A 22,834-nucleotide genomic window follows, 5' to 3' on the forward strand; every position below is an offset into this window, starting at 1 on the left:
TGAACTGCTACCGTGTATGGCTTGCTGTATTTAGCCGCGATTCCCTATCGCTATTGCTTTCTTTACCCAATTACCGTCCTGGGCATACTTTTAACCTACACTTATTATTGTACCAGGATCTCACTCCCATTAGTCGCATGCTCACTGGGTACATGTCTTACGCACTTAGTGAATGCATTCTACCATATTTTACCATACTAATTTAGTTACTACCCGATGCGTTGTTCTTTTAAGCTGAAAGCAGGATATTATTTGTATCAGATTATTATTACCTGATGCGTTGTTCTTTTAAGCTGAAAGCAAGATATTATTTTTCTGCAGTCGTATCACCCCAGGCTAAATGCCTATTAACGCCTAATTACTTAGCGACTACCCGATGCGTTGTTCTTTTAGCTGAAAGCAAGATATTATTTTTACCTGATTATTATTACCCGATGCGTTGTTCTTTTAGCAGAAAGCAGGATATTATTTTTCTGCAGTCGCATCACCCCAGGCTAAATGCCTATTACCTTCCTAAGCTATAGTGCTTTTATACTGTAGGTCCCCATGTGTTAGAACCTATATCATTAAGAATTTTTAAGCAATTACCTTACAGTTTAACATCAGCTTTTGGTGAAAGATATATTAACTGTCTCACTCAACAATTACATCAAAGAAATACATTGCCTATACTATAACATTGCATCCAAAGCCTGTAATGTGTTCATTTGTTAGATTCTTTGACATATCTGAGTTTTGATTTCATTGACTAGATATTCATAACATGTATATATCACTGCTATTATTGTTGATAAATGTTTTCAAAGGTATCTGTTTTAATTGATTTTGCTCTCTAATATTTATACTGTAAGCCTCACTACCTTTCTCTTTTCCTATCCTATACTAGCTTGGTTATCTGGTCCATGCAAGCACCGATATACCTGACTACTACCCTCCTGGAAGTACAGAATTTCTCCAACTGAGCTCATACCCTTCAGCTCCCTGAGATAACTACTCAGTAAGACAGTGAAAGTATGTCCTGTTTTGTATGTCTGTACTTACTAAAATAGACTCTCAAAGGTTAGTTTAGCATCCCTCCAAAACAACCAGCAGTCAATAACCCCTTTTCCCTTTTCTTCAACTAGTGTTGAATCTCAACTTATATCTTCTCACCTACTCCTATTCCTTTCTTTCCTTTAACATTATTACTTGTTCCTTTGTTTCTTTTTAGTCCCTTGCTCAGGAACCAGTCATTGCAATTAAATAACTGGCCAAAAGGTGGTGCTTCCACACCTCTCTATTGCCTCCTCTTAGACTTTCTTCTAACCTCCCTTATACCTCACTTACTAGTCTTTTAAACAGAGTCTCTTTCCTGACCTGCTCCTTCTTACCCTCTCCTCCTCACCTTTCCTATACCACACTCAAGGTTACTAACATATTATAACTCTACACATTAGCTGAATTTAACAACTAAATTTGCAATCCATCTCTTACCTACCTGCTCCTTCTTCCACTCCACAGATTGTTTTCCTTAGCAATATACTCTCTTGTGTCTTCCCGCTCCGTTAAGCCTCGGGCTCACTCCGCTCCCCTACCCTGCCCCCAATTCCCACCCGCCCCCAGTACCTCTTAACTTATACCCTCAAACCCCACCCCCTTTTTACCAACAACCAATCATAGAATCTACAACAGCCACACCCTATATTTATTCCTCTACTCCCCTCAAGCATAAATCTCCTCCCACTACTATCTGTATTATCCTACATAAAGTCAACACCTACTTCTCTCCTTCTCCTCTAATATCTACTACACTCTACTAACATGCCTAACCAATACCAATGGTTACTAGTACTGCCTCCTGACAACTCTTACCACTACCTACCTCTTAACCTCCTATGAAAAACCCCTCTTCTCTACTCTTACTATCCCTTCCCAACAAACTCTAACAACTTCTCCACCTTCATCAATAAGCTTTTTTAATGCCATCTACAAGCCCAGGTACTTTCAAGCCAAATATCACCGCCTAACTCACATCAGATACTCAATTCTAAATATTAGAAAATTATGCAACCATCATTGTAAACCTCTCCAGTATTACAACTTTATACTAATCCACTCCTTAACACATGGTGACATTCACCCCAACCCAGGCCCAAACCATCACCCAGCCCCCACCAACTGCAACAAACCTAATATAATCCCTTTACCTCCAAGCAAACCCTCCAAATCACTCTCTATAGCCCATCTAAACATACGTAGTATACGCAACAAAATTCCACAAATTCATGCTCTTCTAGATGTCCAGCAATTTGACATCCTCTGCCTAACCGAAACATGGCTCAAACCCACAATAAAAGATACTGAAATTATTCCCCCAGGCTATTCTATCTTTAGACAAGACCGCAAAAATAAAAAAGGTGGAGGTGTAGCAATTCTCTACAAAACAGGACTACAAATCAACAAAATAAATCATAAACTACCCTTAGACAACAACTTAGAAATAATTATTACTAAACTCCAACTTAACTCACACAAATCAGTTAACATAATCTGCACCTATTTCCCCCCAGGTAAAAATCAACCACTATTAGAAGACTTATTAAACTGGCTCTCCTCAAATCTCCCTCAGGAAACAATACTACTAGGAGACTTTAATATTGACTGGTACTTATGTAACAACACCAATCCATCCACCCTGATTAACCTGTATGGCTTCTCACAAGCTATAAACTCTCCAACTAGAACAAATAAACTTAATAATAAAGAAACCATCCTGGATTGGATCCTAACAAACTGTCCATCACAAAACTATACAACAGGAACCCTCCCGGATGACCTTAGTGACCACTCTCTAATATACATTATTAGACATAAAACAAGTTTAAGTATCCCCACTCCAGTCAGAACGGCCCGTAGCAAAAAACATTTTAACAACGAATTGTTCCTAACCGAACTTAAACAATGCAATTGGTCTCCCCTTAAAGCACTCCCTATTAATGAAGCAGTTAATTACTTCAATAACTCTTTTCTAGCAATCCTAGACCATCATGCCCCAATGCGTTCCATAAGAATGAAAAACAAACCAGCACCTTGGCTCTCTAAATCAACTAAGAAACTAATCCATAATAGAAATAAATCTTGGGCCAAATGGCGTACCACAAAAGACACTATCGATCACCAAACTTTTAGACAACAAAGAAACTCAACAAAAAAAGCCATCCTACAAGATAAAAAGAACTTTTATATCCAACTCCAGCAATCTTCCCTTCAACAACCAAAAAAATTCTGGTCTACTATTAACACACTACTTTCCCCAGGCAAAGTTACCACGCCTTATCCACTTGACTCCAAACCGGATTGTCCGACACAAACAGCAAATGCCTTTAATACTTTCTTTACTACTACTATATTAAATCTAGCAAATCAACTAAACCCTGATACCTCCAACTTGCCAAGCCCAAGCTCCATCCCCCCCCCTTTTCACCTTGAACCTATACCCACCTCCTATATCTCCTCCTTACTTCAAAAATTAAAACCTACTACCCCCTCAGCTGATAAATTACCAGCAGAATACCTCCAAATAGGAGCCAAATCGATTGCCTTCCCAATCTCTATATTGATCAATAGAACTATAAAAGAAGGCACCATTCCATCTATTTGGAAAATCTCACACATCATCCCACTTCACAAAGGTGGTGACTCTACTGAGTTCTCCAACTATCGTCCTATAGCTCTACTCTCTCCACTTGCTAAAATTATGGAGAAATGTATCCACAAACAATTAATAACTCACCTACTTCAGTATAATCTCCTTGCTAACTGCCAACATGGATTCCGGCCATTTCACAGTACTACCACTGCCTTGCTATCTTTTACTATCTCTATCAACAATTATCGTAATAACAATATTCTTTCCTCAGCATTCTTTGTAGACCTATCTAAAGCGTTCGACATGGTTAATCATGAACTTCTCCTCCACCAACTTAAGTCCCTCTCACTGGACAATCTTGCTATGAACTGGTTTACATCATACCTAGAAAACCGCAAACAAGCAGTTCTCTGGCAAAACCATCTTTCTGATCTCCTTCCCACCTCCCTAGGTGTTCCTCAAGGCTCTATTTTAGGTCCACTCTTGTTTTCTATTTTCATAAATGACCTTCATCTCTCTACTCCACTCTCCACCTGTATTCAATATGCTGATGACTCCACTATCATCTGTTCTGCCTCATCCCAAACTGAACTTCATTCTATCACACAAAAGCCTTTACCACCATAGAAGAATGGTTCTCCAAACACTGTCTTCTCCTCAACCCCAAAAACAAAACTCTTGCTCTTTAAACCCTCTCATTTGTCTCCCCCACTTCATTTTACACTTACATCAAACAACAATACTGTTATCTCTCCTGACCCTACCACCAAACTTCTAGGAATCACACTTGACAATCAATTAAAGTTTGACACTCACATAAACATTACAATAAAATTGACGAACAAAAAACTTGGATCCCTTTATAGAATAAAACCCTTCTTGACACCAGTTGCCAGAACTACAATAGCTAGAACCCACTTAATTTCTACCCTATTATCGCTTCCTCAATATTCAACAATCTTTCTACAAATAATCTTAATAAACTAACTAGAGCATATAACAACATCGCCAGATTTGCTACAAATACACCTTACAGGACTCATCACTGTCTGAACCTAAAACAACTAGACTGGCTTGAATTACCTCACCTATTACATTTTAACCAACTTATAATCGCCCATAAAGCCCTATACCAACCAAATAATATCCCTATTCTCTCTTCCCTCATAAAACCATATAACAACTTGAGAAATCTACGCTCTGCTAACAAAATGTTGATTCATACTTCCTTATCTAACAACTCAGCAGGTGACTCCATATTCTCTAACTCAGTTGGTAAAATATGGAATCAACTACCACAAGACCTTACAACCCTAACCTCTCTCCCACTATTTAAAACTAACCTAAAACTTTTCTTCTCCAACCACTGGTTATGTACTTGTACTAACCCTGCCTAGCTGTTATTCTCTAATCTATCTGCTACCCACATAACCTATTTTTTTCCTTTTCTACTTTAAATCTTTAAGTACCCAATCTATACTCAAATCTTCACTCTTAATTTCTATCTCAGTCACTACGTAGTACTACTTACCAAGCACAAAACCTACCAGATACTGTACTTATATTTCTCTTTGTATACTATGTTAAACTGAAGATGTATTACTCTATATTAATGCCATCTCCTAATCATTAGCATCATATGTTTATATATTTTTAGTGTATTTCTGTTTTTAGATGTATTTTGTGTGTTACTTTTAGTATAGTTTTTAGTATGTTTTAGTTTTGGAGCTTTTCTCCCCGGGCCTCCACTGAAAATGGACATGTATCCAGTTGGACTAGCCCGGTCAACAAATGTAAAATAAAATAAAATAAATAAAAATTAAGGCAGGAAGGAGAATATTAGGTCTGACTGTGCCGTTACATCAGTGCAACAGGGAAAAAGAAAAGCTTAGCAGCAGCTATTTTCTGTTTTGCATACTACTGCCTGCCAGCTGATTTCACTAAGTATAAGAACGCATATTGTGTTTTCCAACCTAGGAGACAATCTCATCTCCCATTTAGTTTAGCAAACTGGAATAAATGAAGACTGAACATGTGGAATCAGAATTCTTCCACTTGAATATGTGGGTATCTTTCTGCCTGGCTATCAGCCAATGGTAGAGACTAAGAACTGTAGCCGGGCTACATAAATTGATGGAGATTGCCAGCAGTTGGTCTGCAATGGACACCAATGAAACAGACACCTGCATATGAACCTCTGACATCCCTGCAAACCACTTTGAAGGATAACGGTAGACAGCAAGCTAATGAAATGCCTTTCTACCATAAGGATGGTACCATACTGGGATACTGGGATTTTGGCATGATGATGATGTTACACCAGAAGCCCCATCTCCTCTCTGTGTTGGCTTTGAAGGTGAAGGGGAAGCAATAAGACAACATTGTTGATGAACTGTGTGGAGCAAGAAAGCATAAATGCTAAATATACAGTATCTGTATAACTATATATATCTATAAATACATAAAATACAGTAATTTCAAAGACCCATTTAACCCAAAATGAGTAAATATTTGTTGTTATCCAAGAAAATTATGTTTTCCTGCATTTTCCACCAGATTATTTTTTAAACAACTTTATTAAATTATCACTGAAGACATAGGTACACATACACTAATAGAAAAGTAAACACACCACATTAACATTTTTTCTTATATTACATCTGTGTTTTCTTTTATTACAAAAACTCTCACTGAGTCCAACATTAGATAAATTGCTCGACTCTTGCCTTCCCTTGTACTTCATTCCTTCTCCTGAACATTATTTTGTATGTATTGTTCACAAGAAATTCCATTTATTTCTGTGTATTTCGCCTCTTCCCTTTTACTAAGCATCCCATTTCCATTTCCTGTATCTCTTTTGCAGGGCTCAATACTTTAAATATAGTTGACTTAGATTTTGATTTCCATTTTGTAGTAATTGCTTTTTTTTGCATCAAAAGACATTAAACTTAGCAAGTCTTAACTATGTCTGGGCAATTCAGATCCTGCACCTCAGCTCAAAAGAATCATTTCCTTGGTTACGCTATTTAGTCCCCAGGTATTTTTCACAGAGTATTCTGGAGGTCATTTTTAAACTCTGCCAGGACATTATACTCCCAAAACACATGTCCCTGTTTGTTACCTTCTTCCACATCACACCTCCAACATTTGCTATCTTCCTGTGGAAAAATTCTTTAAAGTCTGCTTGGGGTATAAAAATACCTATAATAAAATTTCAAGCAAAAATCCGAAACCTTCTGGTGTTTGTTGCATATTAGGCAGCCATACATGTGTCCTCCCATTGTTCTACTATAAGTTGATTTTCCAGTCACTCTTCAAAATCCTTTCTAACCTCCTCTGAGTCATATAGTTATCATGTAACACTTTATATGCCCTACTAATTATCCTTTTTAACAGCACCTTTTGTTCTAGATTCTACTAAAATCTCCAGCAGAGCAGGTCTTACACTTTAGATCCCAATCTGCTTCAGTTTTATAGTTTGATATCTAGTCTGATATCTGATAGGGAAGACAGTCTCTAGTCTACAGTCCAAATGTCTTCTTGACCTCATCCCATTATATTACCTTTCCCTCACTAGTTATTTACTCCCAGTATCTGTATGTCCTCCCCGCGGTCGAGTGGCTTCCGAAAGACATGCGTGAATGGGTGTGCCTTCACTGAAGGTTGGGCATTGGGCTGGCAACTCGGCACCATAAAAAAAATTGACTGCCAATCATTAGCGGACCGAAGTTCTGCTGTGGCGACCCCCTAACTGGGAAAAGCCGAAAAGACAAACAAACCTTAGTTCTGCCAATTTTCTGCAGTAAATTTCAGACCCCTATTGCCTATTTTCTGTACCCCTACTTGTAGTCATCCCTATTGGTAAAATCTTCTTTCTCCATATCTGCATTGGCTTAGTTCTTAGAATACTTTCTGCAACTTTATGAATGAACATGGATTCTGAAGAAGTCTTAACATATATTAGAAGAAAGCACTAAATCATTTTTTGTAATACCTGTACTATTTTATGTGTTTTATTCAAACAGTTCCTTGCTTCTTGTGTGTGACACTGTACTCTTTTATTTTGCCATATATACAAGTTACCATGAGTATACTTGTAGTTGGTTTAACTTTATGAGTATAGCCTTCGATATGAGCGTTGTTATTCTCCTCAAGGATCTACATCCAAAATCCTACTCTCTCCTTATTTCTTGAACTCCAGAAATTTTTATTTTCCATTAGATTATTAACCAGATTTGAAAAACAATGCAGTTCTCTCTTCACTGAGCAAAGCTTAGTTATAAATAGGTCTTCTTTACAGAGACTGGATGACTGCGTGACCTCCATTAGTTCGTAAGGCACTGGCGAAAAAAGTGTGATTTATTTATGACCATATGAAATAACTTCTTATTGATATTAAAATAAATAATCTACAGTGTGAAATACTGAACATTATTTTACTCTCTTTTCTTTTTCTAATACCACAAAGCATAGCATTGTACACATACAAAAGTTGTCTCCCTCACATCCTTCCAAACGTTACTTTAAATTATTGTTTCAGAAGACAGGCTTTTTGTCTCTTTTGTGCAATCTTAAAAAAAATCATGCTTCAGTGTACAGGTCACAGATATGTTGTAGCAGCATCTGTGGAAACTTTTCTCCTTTCTATAGTAGGCACAATCTAGAACATACATTTGTTCTTAGTTAAAATTAAATATTTCCTCACATGCTTCCATTTAGTCCATGAAGTATCGTTTAACGTCATTCCCATTAAACACGAGAGCCCACATACCATGCTTGATGACAGCACATTTCTACTTGATTTCATGTGTCTTTGTGCATATGTGCATGTGTGCGCACTGAAAGAGCCTAGCATGTGTTAGCTGTTACAAGCGGTTTTAACAACAGAAAATAATAACTAAGTATGATATGTGCAGATTATTTCCCTATTTTTCAGGAAGTACATCTCTCATATTTCTGCACCTGCCATAGTTTTAGATTTAAAACTGCACCATAATTTCATGTAAGTTGTGCTATTTATGTTTTACTCGAGATTTGATTTGGTTCATCAGGCACTTTTTTATTATATTTTTTATGCTTATTTCCTATTTTTTGTTTCTTACCTTTGCCCCAAGAGTAAATGTGAACTTGGCTGTGTTTACAGTCAATACTGATATCATTCTTGCATTTCATTGCTGGCAGCTAATGGATATTTACTAGCTAGAGAATAATGTCGGGGTGTATTTCAAAGTTCAAGAAGGGAGTAGTACACACCTACCAAGACCACCACGTTACCATATTAAACTTGTCAGAATAAGTGAACATCTCACACTCATTGCTATCTTTGTACCAAAGGTTCACACGGGCATATCATAGTCTTACTGCTTAAAAAATATGTTTCTTCCAGAGAGAGGGTCATCTGCACAACCTGACTATCACATGAAACGGATAAGCTGGATGCTTCCTTGCTGCTGCAATCTCAATGGCTAAAAAAGAAACATTTACAATGTTGATTAAGTGATTGCTGATTCATACAAGCTTAAGTGTCTAATCAGAATATAATCTGCATTAGCATAAGATTTTTCTAACATCCACTTGAGTCTCTTACCCTTTCTCTTCATTTTTCCATCATCTTCTCAAAATGCCTTGATTAACTTGAATTTACCAATGAAAGGAAGGTATGGACTGGCATAAGGGAGTCTAAGATACTTGGACTTCCATATTGCAAGTAATCGCTCTGTTTTTAGGATCGTTGCATCATCAATCTCACTTCAAGTTTATCTCTTTTCAAAAGCTCAGGGGATTGGGTGGTGCAGTGGTGCAGCAGGAGTGTTGTCGCCTCACAGCAAGAGGTTCTCCGGTTCGATTCTCAGCTGGGGTGCCTTCTGCGTGGACTCTGCATGTCTTCCCTACGCTTGTGCGGGTTTCCTCTGGGTGCTCTGGTTTCCTCTCACTTTACAAAGACATGCATCATCTGGAAGCCTTTCTCCCCATGTCTCTACTGAAAATTGGCTTTGTTCCAAGTCAGACTTTCCCAGTTAACAAATGGTAAATAAGTAAGTTTGATAACAAGAGATGGTATAGAATGATGCGATATCTTGGAACCTCATAAAAATAACAGTTTGATCACATTACTGGTTCTACCACCAGATGTATGATAGTAATAAAAGTTTGGAGCACAAGGTCAAGAACATTTTAATATGCATGGATGAAGCTAATGATCTAAGACATGGAGAATTTACACCCATATTGAAAGGAGTTGTACATCCCAGTCATTGATATCACAAAGCACTATAATCTTTGGCTGCTCATCTCTGAGCACAGAAGGAAATCAATAATATCGTTTAGAGAACATTCCTGGTTTTCTTGCGAGAGGGACAAACTATGTAGCTTCCTACAAGGCAAAGACTATCAAATCTCAACAAAGCAGTTCATGTGAAAAAGCAAAATCCTGAAGATGCTAACATCTTTGAAGAAGCTCTGCTGTCCAGTGGGGATTTAATTATGAACGCAGTACACAAAAACATATATGGAAAAGAAAGTGCAAATAAACAGCTGCTTGTCTACCAGGAGCAATAGATAGGTTCATAGGTTCATAGATTAGTACTAAGCTAACAGCCCTTGCGAGCCATTTTAAGCCTAGACAATTATCCCTTGTGAGACTCAAACCCTGTACCTTATGCTTGTAAGGCAAACACCTTAACCATTAGGCCACCCTCCCAACCCCTAATAGGTGCATAGGTGTGTGTAAATAAAAGATAAATACATATGTCTGGGTACATTACAAAAATTAAAAAAGAGGTGGTTTAAGCCAGTAACAGCATGTGGGAAAAATAGAATAGGAAATGTCAATCAGAATGATCTCATGGCATTACATCTTATGGATTGATGGCATTTTAGAGCTGGATGGGCATTTTATAGCTGACTGTATCACTAGTTAATGACAGCACATATGGTTATATTTCATGACATTGTGACAAAAATAAAACAATCAAAATCATAACTATATTAGAGTATAATGCAAACCAAATAAATATCAGTAATTCTAATTCTGGTAAAATGGTTTGAATCTTAATCAGGCCCGGGCTTATTTCAGGGAAAAAGATTGATTATTTAAACCAAATGGACTACACATGATGACAACCACGTGGAAAGCAGTGGCTGATGTGTTCCATAAAGTTTAAATATTCTTTGTCAGGTTCTAAATTTCTTTATCGACTACCCTCTGAGTGTAAATGAAACTAGTTTGATGCAGGATCCTATATCATCCTCAATTACGTAGGTCAACGGATATTTTTGTTATTTTTTTTCTTTTCATTAAAATTAGAAGTTGAATTGATTAGAACTGTTGAGCATGTTAGAAGTTCTGCAGCAAATATCTATTGTCTGAGTATTTTATCTTAAGTTTGTCGTGGTTCTCATAATGCTGACAAAATGAAAGGTAGACGGACCAGAATGAGGAGTGCGCAAAGACTGGGCCCAGCTTCCTGACAGCACATACATTTTCTATATTATGTTGTCTTCTGAAATGACGACTAATAGAGCAGTAGTCATTATTAACTACATAAACAAGCAAACTCTTAATATTTAAATACATTTTATCTGCTCAAATAATTCACAACATGCAATATCTGTAACTGACTTCCCACTTTTCGTTTTTATAGTATGCAACTGAAATGAATAATGAAATTGTATATTTATGTAATGCCTTGTGGTTTTATTCATTAATAAAACCTAAAGAGTTTTTTACTCATGCTACTATGTGATTCTCTTAACAATATATGTAGGAATTCTAATTTATAAAAACAAAAATAGTAATTTTTTTATGATTTGGGTATGTTTTCTGCATTTGGACACCCAACTTTACTTTTTATAACAGTTATAACAACTAAAAAGCCAAGGCAAAAAAGCAGCACAATTAAAAATGCACAATGTTTATTTTGCTTATTTGTCTCTACTTACGGAGACGTCATCAAAATGAAGATGAATCATGATATTAGTGTTAAAATAGGAATGAAGCAATCACATTACCATTTAATTTAAGCATACAAACACCATGAAAGCTCAATTACAAAATAAATAAATGAAATTAAAGAAAGATTTGTAATTGTCCTTAGCTTCTGATGCTAACCACAGTGTATGGGTTACTTTAATAGACCCAATAGATTTCCAAGTTTTTACTATATGATATGCTGTATATTAAAGATTTTTTTATTTTATTATAAAATGTGTTCATGTTGATAAACTCCCAGAGTAGTTTGTTTTCAAATCTGCCATTATGTTAACATATAGTTAGCTCCTTGTGAACTCCTTGTGAAGTTACCTGCTGTAGCAATGTTTGTCATAAAATTTAATGAGATTAGAAGTATATTTGAAAAACTTGAATTCTGAAATACTGGTTTTAGCAGATTTAGAGATTTTGAAGGTGAAAGTCTGTAGTTCGTGATTTGACTTAACTGGGGATAGACATACCCACACAGTAATTTATGAATAAGCTATATTCATAAGGACCAGGTCAAGAATATTCTGCCATGTAGTGCGTTTGTTAACAATATGATACAGGGAGCTTTTGTTTATTAGATCTAAAACAATTGAGGATTATTCTACATTGGGGGTATAGGTACTCCAGTTTATTGAGGGGTAATTAAAGTCTCCCAAAATCATGGAGTTCTTGTTTATGAGGAGTTTAAACACCTTTAATATGCTTACATTATTTTTGGGGGACATAGAGGGAGGCCTGTAATAGGTTATAAATTGATAGTTGATCCTATTTTGCGTGATTTGAAGTTCAGTTTGCAAGGTCTCTGGAAATCTGTCTGGATGTGATGTAGTTCCTAACCAAAATGGAAATTCCACCACAGTTGCCCTCAGATCTGAAGGCAATGGAGGTGCAAAACTCAGGCATGGAGGGAGTGCTTTCTAAACATTTCAACCAGGTTCTGGTAATTGTAGAGATACTGACCTGCTTCAATTGTAGGAGAGCAGACAATTGTTGCTGAGACTTCTGGCATTGAGCAGAGCCACATTAATGTAATCCTGTTTTGGATTTCATATGTTAGTTATGTTGGGAGGTCCATCCGATGCACTATGCCAACAAAAATCACTATGGGGCAGCAAAGGCTCTAGCCAGTATGCAGAAGCCTTGGAATGAGAGGTGCAGGCCATCCTTTGCAAAGAAAGTAGGACTGTTGAGCATCTTGACCCATGCTAAAACATACTGGCCCCCCCAAAAAAAATGTCACCAACTATTTAGCCAATTGTTGAGGTCCGTTATCCTTTTTTTTTTTTTTTTTTGTTCCTAGGCATCATTTTTGGAAAAGAAAGGACTCCACTCAGGACAAGAATCAAGCCTGCATTTGTGACATGCATGCTCTCTCATGTTTCTCTGTATATCCCTAAGGGTTTTGCATCCCAGGTTATTCACCTTCACGTGGACCACCACTCTGTGGTATTCATACTTATTAGGAGAAAGGGTCTTAAAGGCCCTTGAAATATCAGAGATTCTATCATTTGGGAGAAAAGTCACCGTCTTTGTTCCAACTCGTGAATGGAAAATCAGTGTGCCTTACCACAGAGTCAACAATTAATAAAACATTTTTATTTGAAGAGTGGTCTTGTTTACTGGATTGAGATGATTTAACTCTTTTTATTCAAAGCATGCAGAAAGGTGATGTGGTACTGGATATTTTCTCAGACCTAGTCTTTATGGGTTTAGGAGGTTTTGGCAGGGATTGGTTACAGCCTCAGAGTAAGATATACCGCCTATACCAAGCCAACAGATATTGCCAATATACTGGCCAACAGATTCAGTGCCAACTTTACTCCTCTCTCCCCCCAAGGGACCAGTCACAATACCAGTAGATTGCCAGGTACCCAGTATTACTGCTGCACAGGTTAAAACAGCACTGCCCAAGGCCAATAATACAGCTTCTATGGGACCTGACAATATCCCTGGCTGTGTTCTACATGAACTACAGAGTGAACTGGCACCTCACCTGTGTGCTCTGTTCAATCACAGCCTCACTCAGGCTTTGTCCCTGCCAAATGGCGCATTGCTACAGTCATCCCTCTCCACAAAGGAGGAGCAACTACAGACCCTGGGAACTATCACCCCATTAGCCTGATGAGTCTGATATGCAGAGCTATGGAACACATCATCATGGACCTAATAAACAAGGATATAGGGAATCGCCAAACTCTGCATCCTACACAGTTTGGTTTTGTGAAGGGTAGGTCATGCCTGCTCAACTTGGTTGACTTCTATGAGTCAGTCACCAGAGCTGTGGATGAAGGCAAGGTGGTTCATACAGCCTACCTTGATCTGGCCAAGGCCTTTGATACCATTCCCACTCAGGAATCATAGAAAAACTCACTAAGCTAGGCATTAACCCCTATATCACTAGGTGGGTTACAAACTGGCTCACAGGTAGAACCCACAGTGTGAAAGTAGCTGACTCCAAGTCAGACTGCTGACCAATCACGAGTGGAGTCCCACTGGGTTCATTCCTGGGTCCTCTCCTGTTTGGTATCTACTTCTCTGAAGCTCAGGCTAACACGAAGGGACTCTGGCTAACAAAGTTCACAGACATTTGCAAGTTGGGAGCTATTATTAACTCCCCGAGTGATGTTGACATCCTACAGCAAGGCCTCACTGAGACCAACGACTGGTATGAGAACCATGGCCTTAAGCTCAATGCCAAAAAATGTGTCGTCACCCCCTTTGGGAAAAACCCGGTTCCCATGAATAATCACACTGATGGTAGTCCACTGAACACAGAAGGTGTTATAAGAGATATGGGAACACAGGTTTACAGCAACCTCTGTTTTGACCACCACATTGCCACTGTGGTCAGAAAGCCCTTCTATGTGGCACATCTCATTACTAAAGGTTTTGTATCCAGGATGAAAGAGGTCAATGTCTCCCTCTACTCTTCCCTCATTAGGCCAGTCATTGAGTACAATGCCCCATTTCGCATGTACCTCACTAAACACATGCAACAACTGGAGAGGCCACAAAAGTACCTCACAAAGAGGATCCTAGGCCTTAAACATTTGCCCTATATGGACAGACTAAAAAAACTCCAACTATTCTGTCTCATATCTCCTACATAGAGGTGATCTCTACTTGACTTACAAAGCCATGTATGACCCAGCTCTGTTAGAAATGCTACATCTAAAGAAATTCCAATTCCTCCAGACCACACCCTCCAGAGACCTCAACCTCATTACCACAATCAACAGAACATGCTGGAGGGACAAGTTCATAACCCAGAGACTGCCCATGCTATGGAATAAACTTCCCATACATGTCAAACAGAGCACCTTGCTGACCCTCTTCAAGAGAAATCTTGATGTGTGGATGGGAAGTAGAAAATTCACCCCGGGGATCACTCCAGTGGCTTTACTCAACAGTGGCACTGGGAACTCAGGTCAGGTGGCATGATGCCAGGGTAATCCTATGGGCTAGGCTTGTAAAGACCCCAGGGCCATTAGCCTAGTACACACCTATGAACTTATGAATTGAACTGGAGAACCTCTTGTTAGGAGGTGACACCACTGTGCTGCACAAATCTATTGCCATTTCTTGGTAAAAATAAAGAAAATATGACATTCTGTGTTTGTGACAGAAATACTGCTCTTTACTACTATGTGGGATTACTATCTGCCCAATGACTGGGGGATGGCATAATGGTTATAGTGTTTACCTCACAGTCACATAGTACAAGGTTTGATTCTCACCTTGAGAAGTGTCGTTAGGCTTATAAAGGTCCCCTAGGGTCATTAGTCTAGTAATCACTTACAATCCTATGCTCTAAGTGAATGTAAATTCTCTCATTCTGTTTTAGTGTTAATGAGAAATATTGTAAATGGCCACGTTTTCACTAACTGTTGTACTACTCTCATAGGACTACACTGCTACAATATTTTTGCGACAGCGATGGATTGATTCACGTCTTTTATTTGATGGCAACAAAAGTCTAAGTCTTGATGGTCGCCTTGTGGAGCTTCTCTGGGTTCCAGACACTTTCATCGTGGACTCAAAAAAATCGTTTCTCCATGACATCACTGTAGAGAACAGGCTTATACGGATTTTTTCTAATGGTACTGTTTTGTATGCTCTCAGGTAATATGTTTTTTTCTAGCTATTAAATGTTCCTACAGCACCTGAATAAATAGATCTTTAATATTAGTATTGTGCATATTTATCTGTTTGTACGTGTGTATGTGTGTGTGTGCTTGTGCGTACATGTGCGCATGAGTATGTGTGTGTCTGTGTGTTATTTTCTTTACTTAATAAACTTTTATCTACGTAGCTGCATTACATTGTTTTGCATACCTAAAGAAGATTTTCTTGGTAAACGTATGTGGTCTAGCATGTTGTTGTTGTTGTTTGTCTTTCGGCTTTTCCCAGTTAGGGGTCGCCACAGCAGAACTCCGGTCCGCTAATGATTGGCAGTTGGTTTTTATGGTGTTGAGTTGCCAGCCCAATGCCCAACCTTCAACGAAGGCATGCCCATTCAACACATGTCTTTCGAATGCCCACTCGACCGCGGGGAGGACATGCAGACTCCACACAGAAGGCACTCCCAACCCAAGCCGAAAATCGAACGGGAGAACCTCTTGCTGTGAGGCAACAACGCTACCACTGCACCACCGCGGAAGTAATAAATGATTTAATGGCTGATGGAATTAGTTAGTAATGTTCATGTTTTATTTATTTATAATAGCTTTTTAAGCACTGGAGTTATGTTCCCTTGCATTATTTACATATTGCAAAAGTAATACAATACCTCGCAAATGTCCATATTTTCACAGAATGTCCAGATTTTTGCTTCACATTTTTGGTCTATTCCTCTAAAAAAATTGTGATTTTCTGGTAAATCTCAGGGATGATCTGCGGACTTAAGTCACTAACCAATAACTTACATTTGAATTTCAGGCTTCATATCCTTTAGAAAATGCATGCTAATAGACATCCTATTATTCTAACAGCTTTCTAAGTTTACAAAAGCAAGATTTAAAATCTGCCCCTATTTTTGGGCCCTTGTCCCCCCATTATGTTAGGCTTTGTCCAGATTTCTTGTGTTAAGAGTTTGAGAAGTATGGTAATACTAATATGTGGGTGGAGCAGTGGTGCAGCGATTAGCTTTGTCACCTCACAGCAAGAGGTACTCCAGTTTTATTCTTGGCTGGGGTGCCTTATGTGTGAAGTCTGCATGTCCGTGGGTTTCCACTCACATTCCAAAGACATGCATCTGGAGCATTTCTCCCCAGGCCTCTGCTGAAAAATGTCTCAGTCGGACTTTACCAATAAATAAATATTATAACATATTTAAGAAAAAAAGAAAAAACTTTTTTGTATCTAAATTTTTCTGGCTTTTCACCAGTATGCTCCAAGCTTTTAATCTTGACAGTGAGATGTTCCAGTAAACCCCATTCTCTATGCTACCCTCAGCCATGTGGAATGTCTGCAGTGATTACCTGCTTGCTCCAATATGACATGAACATAAGCAGCAGAGATGGGGACAGTCACTCTTCACACAGAGCAATGGGAATTTGCTTTACAATACATGAGCAAGCCCCATGGCATCCTGTCATAACAGTAGAATGACTGTCATTGCACTGATATGACATGACCTACCACGGAAGGGAAAGTTTTAAGAGCTCCTTGAAGTTGCACATGTTACACAAATCTTACTTTACTGTATGTTCTAATTCAGGTATTTTACATCAAAAAAATTGTTTCATATTCTCAAGGTCTTTTAGTATTATTTAAGCTTTTTATTACTTGGTATTATTTTATGATGAAAGATCAATTTTTCTTTGAAGGTTTATATATTTACAATAGCCCAGTAGCAAAACTAGTACTAAGCATGTCAGTTAATGTGATTTGATTTGAAATGTCTTCATATTCCTTATGTTTCTTATCTTTAGCTTTGTAATTCATTTATTTTGTCCTAGCCTGGCAGCATCTACTCCTGACTGCAGGGATTTTTCTCTATGTATTAAACTTTCCTGATGGGAAGGCATGTGCAGTGAAATCGCACAAGTGCATGAATGCTCCCCATGATGCATTGACATTTGTCCTTTCTGTGTGTATATATATATATATATATATATATATATATATATATATATATATATATATATATATATATATATATATATACACACACACACACACACACACACACACACACACACACAGACACACAGACTTGTACAAGACACTAATGCCACTCTCCAGCCTGTGTTAGACACTACCATTGTGCCACAAGAACCCAAAGCCTCACCCCATGATAGGCTAGCTGGTCATTGGATGCTCAGTTGTAACTGCCCCCTGCCAGCCCTTCATCTTCCCAGATCACTAATCTACCCCAGGTCATTGGCATTGCAGCTGAACTCTGCACGCTAGTGGATTAGCTCAGTGCTGAAGCTCATAAAACTTACAAACAAGGGTCCTACAGACGCGATTACTAAAGATGTTATCAGGCACCACAAGATGATGTGAGTTTGAGAAGTTGAACGAGAATAGAATTTATTAAAATGTTTGCAGAAGTGGCTGCAGTTGTAACTGGTATAAAATAAATGCATTAGTGAGCAGAATTTGTGTCCAAACAGCATACAGTATATTACAAGTTTAATATGGTAGGATAAATACAAAACCTCTGGATAGGTATTAATGGAAACAAGTGCTGAAACCATTAGGACTGATGCCTCACAATATTGCAGCTTATGTAAGTGCTGGTTTCTTTTGTACTGCTGACACTGAGGAAAAATCCAATGTTGTTGTGAGAGTTTTTATACCATGAAAAAGAAGTGATAATTGCGTAACAGCCCTCTATATCCCACCCTCTAGTGGCTCAAACTACAGCATATTACAAAAGCTGCTTACCGGATATCCTCCTAAATACCACTTGAAATTATCATCTTAAACAATGTTCCACAACATGCCCAAACCAAGCCCATAGACACACAATTTCATGTTCACACAGTTAAATGCACTCCTACACATGCTACACCCATGGGCTCCTCATCTTTAGTAAACTGGATCCTAACTAATAATCCCAACAGCATCAGTCATGCATGGTTTTCTACCAGATACCCTATGTGGCAGCCCTTTAATATTTGCTCTCTGTTTACTACCCAAAGGCAACAAGTCAACAATCTATAAGCCTGTCAGGAATCTTTCTAACTTTAACAAAGATTCGTTCCTTGCATCTCTCCAGGCTTACAAGTGGCGTGCACTAAAGTTTGTACCACCAGATGAAGCTGTCCAGCACGTTAAAAAACATCCTTGTTCTCGGGCCCCACTCAGGCACAAAAGAGTCAAATCTACAGTCCCCATGCTCACTTTACCTACCAAACAACTCATGCACCTACAAGATAGAGCATGAAACACCTTGTAAAAGGATAAGACCACAAATAACTATCAGCATTGTTATCGTCTTTGCAATAAAGCCAAAGCCCAACTATCCATACAAAGAAACTTATTTCTTCTCCTAACACTGAACTAGTCCACCACACTAAACTACTTGCAATTACTAATGATGAACACCTAAAATTTGATTTACAAAGTCGCCAAGTACCCATACCAAAACTTAGGCAATACTGTATCAATCAAAAAAAGCGTTGTCGTGTCAAGCATGGAAGGCCACTGCTGATGCCACCTACAGTATCTCTCCCCTGACAAACACCTTAGCAGTCTTTGCCAATTTACAGTTAGCAAGACTTGAAAAATTTGAACAATCACACAACAAGACTGCAAAGATTGCTATCAACTTGCAGAACAGAACACACCTCCGTACCACTCAAACAGCTAAATTGTCTCAACTTCCCTAACCTCCTTAAACTCAGTTAATCAAAATAGCGCAAAAAATCTAAAACAATCCACAAGCCTGTCCCTCTGTCTCTCAGCAGCCTACTGCACTGGTATATCCCTTCTTGTACTCTACATTCATCTGAAAAATGTCTGGCAAATGTGACTGTCTCACACAACTCTCACGGGGACTTACTATATGCTTGCCACATGGCAAAGCAGTGGAACTCCCTCCCCCAAATAAATGCACTTAATGCCTTCCAACAGGATGAGAAATCATTCTTTCTTGGCACAGGGTAATGCCACTGCTCTGAACCACATGACTAGCCCCTCCCAGTCCTTCCACTTCTCCCGCACACACATTCACATACTGCCACCACCATCTTTAGCACAACTCTTTGTGCAGGTTCTTTACTCCTAAACTAACCATCATCAGAATGCACCCCTAATATATTACTGACTAGCAGAATATTCCCCTATCACTGACCTTCTCAAAGTGTTCATCTACTTCTCAGACAAAACACATATCTCTCTGGCCACCACATACCTCCCTCTGCATATCTTCTGCTATCTATTCCTCAGTAACTCATCACTCACAGAACTTCATCTCTATCTTGTCTCACACTTATCTTCTTCCCTATCCCTACCCAAGGCTTTCATGGGATCATAGGATCATAGGAAGTTGCTAGGCTATTAGCCCTGAGGCCTTTATAAGCCTAGCCAAGAGTTCAGCCCGTGTTTATATAAGTCAGCACCCAAAGTCCCTGTCCAGCAGGGACACAGGTGGAATCCCAGGGGTGTATTTTCTGTTTCCATTCCTGTGATCCAGGTTGCACTTAAAAAGGGATAATGAGGTACTCTGCTTGACGTGGAGACTGAGTCTATTCCACAAATAGGGAGTCTCTGGGACACAAATCTGTCCTGCCAATAAGTCCTATTGATGTCACAGACCAGGGTGAGGTCATGCGTGCAGGTTGCTCGAGTGGAGCTTTACTTGCGGATATGCAGCAGTCCCATCAAGGCAGGGTCTGTGATTGCTTTGTATGCCAGACAGACATCACTTCTGAGAAGTATGTATGAAACTGAGAAGAGGAACAGGGCTTTTAGCCTATATGTGTAGGGTAGTTGTTTGAGGTCCTGGATTCTCCTGGTGAGGAACCTCTGTGGCCTCTCCAGCTGCTGCATGTGCTTTGGGAGGTACATGCCGAAGAGGGCATTATACTCAATAATTGGCCTTATAAGGGAAGAATACAGGGTTGTTATAACCTCCTTGTCCCTGGATAAGATACCCTTACTTATGAGGTGGGCCATGTAGAAAACTTTCCATTCAGCGGAAACAACATTGCGGTCATTTGTTTGGGTGAGACCCTCTTGGAGGATGTCCACATCACTTGGGGAATTGATGACTGCTCCCAGCTTGCAGTCATCTGAAAACTTGCTCAGCCATAGCCCACTGGTTTTGGCCTGCACATCAGAGAAGTATATCCCGAATAACAGAGGCCCCAAGACCAATCCCTTGGGTACACCGCTCGTTATGGGTCTACTGCTTGAGGTGGCTCCCCTATTTTGATTAGGTGGGTTCTGTCAGTGAGCCAGTTTGGTACCCATCTTGTAACGTATGGATTGATGCCTAGTTGAGAGAGTTTATCTATTATGCCTGAGTGGGGAATAGTGTCAAGGGCTTTGGCCATGTCAAGGTAAATGTTGTGCACTCTCTTCCCCTCATCCATGGCTTTGGTGACTTGTCTCAAAGAAGTCAACCAGATTTAACAGAAATGACCTCCCCTTGACAAAGCTAAACTGTGTGGGGTCGAGTGCTTGGAGGTTGTCAATGTCCTTATTAATGAGGTCCATAATAATCTGTTCTATGGCCTTACAAATCAAGCTAGTTAGGCTGGTGGGTCTATGATTTCCCAAATCACTGGAAACTCCACCTTTGTGTAAAGGGATGACAGCGGCTGTCCTCCACTCAGCTGGGACAAAGCTGGCATTCAGGCTTTGATTGAATAGGGTGCCTAATGGTGCTGCAAGTTCATGCCTGAGTTCATGCAGGATGTAGCTTGGGATGTTATCGGGTCCCATGGAGGCTGTCCTTTTTGCCTTTGAGAGGGCAGTGATGACCTATTCGCTAGAGATAAGGGGTGAAGGCAGGTACTGGAGATGTCCTGATTTACTGATGGTGGGGCAGAGGGGTGAAGTTTTCACTGAATCTGTCAGCCAGTAGGTTGGCTATATCTACAGCATTTGTGTATGCGGTGTCCTTGACCACCAGTTCTGAACAGATCTGGGTGTTTACTTTGAGATTGAGACATATTTGAAGAAGGCCTTATGATTGTCTCTAGTAGATGTGGCCAATTTGAACTCAAAGGTGGCTTTAGAGGATTTCACTACTGTTCTTATTTGCTTTTTCAGGCTAAGTAGAGATTACTTCCAATTGGGCACCCGCTCCGTCTTGGTCCTGGACAGCAATTTTTTCCTTTTGTCATATTGTTTATCTGTTGCAGATGCCCTCCAGGCAAGTTTACTCTTCCTTGCGGAGGACGATTTTGTCCTGTCAGGTATTCCTGATTCCATGCATCTATATAAATACTCATATAGTACTTTGGTGATTTGAACATTGGTACCAGTTCCTACAAATGGGGGCTGTGAATCTGTTTATACCATCCCTCAGGAGGTGGTAATCAGATTTGGAGACTTTTTTGATTGATCTTAGCTAGAGGGGGTCAGAGGAGATGGTGACTTTGAAAGTGATCGCTTTACGGTTCTCTATCTCTCGCTCTCTCTTCATTACTTCAAAACTTTTCATTACCGTACAAAAATATTCTGCAGCAAAGCACAAACGTGGCACTCATAAAAAACATTATATTAAAAAAAAGTAATTTAAACCTGAAGGGAACAAAGTTCCAGTTAATAGTACCCACAGGTGTTCCTTGTAGTTTAAGTTGCCAATTACCGATGCCTAGGAAATTAAATTTAGCGGAGATGTTTAAGTGTATGTTTTTATAGTGCATTAGTATGTTTATGGCATCTGATGTACTCAAATCCCTTCTTATCCTAATATTAAAAGGTCTGGAGGTATGACCTATATAGAAGATTCCACAGAAGCAGAAGGCCAAATATATTACCCATTTAGTGCTTCATGTGTTTAGATGTTTTGATATCAAAACATTGATGGGTGCTCTTAGAAGTGAAATGCTTAACTTTTACTACATAAGGGCAAGCATTATAGTCTTCACAGGAAGATTAACCATTTGGGTTGTTGGTAGTCAACCTGGTGTTATCATGTTGCTTAAATATCTTATGTTTCCCTAGAACTCCTGGCAGACTTTTGCTCCTTCTATAGAAAAATAAACATTTGTCTGGGAATAAAATGTCAAAAAAACTATCCTTTTTTTAAATATTTCAGT

The 22,834-nt window shown here is 39.0% G+C and overlaps 1 protein-coding gene across 1 annotated transcript in view; it reads left to right on the forward strand.

The window, feature by feature from the left end:
* The window catches only part of LOC122799792 (gamma-aminobutyric acid type A receptor subunit pi), a 930,262-nt gene that overhangs the window by 661,737 nt on the left and 245,691 nt on the right, over positions 1 to 22,834 (forward strand). Inside the window, exon 6 of the mRNA XM_044069090.1 lies at positions 15,514 to 15,731. Within this exon, the coding sequence (XP_043925025.1) occupies positions 15,514 to 15,731 (218 nt within the window). The remainder of the gene's footprint in view (positions 1 to 15,513; positions 15,732 to 22,834) is intronic.

The sequence above is a fragment of the Protopterus annectens genome, chromosome 4.part0, assembly GCF_019279795.1.
Source record: "Protopterus annectens isolate FY-2018-M chromosome 4.part0, PAN1.0, whole genome shotgun sequence".
Classification (NCBI taxonomy): Eukaryota; Metazoa; Chordata; order Ceratodontiformes; family Protopteridae; genus Protopterus; species Protopterus annectens.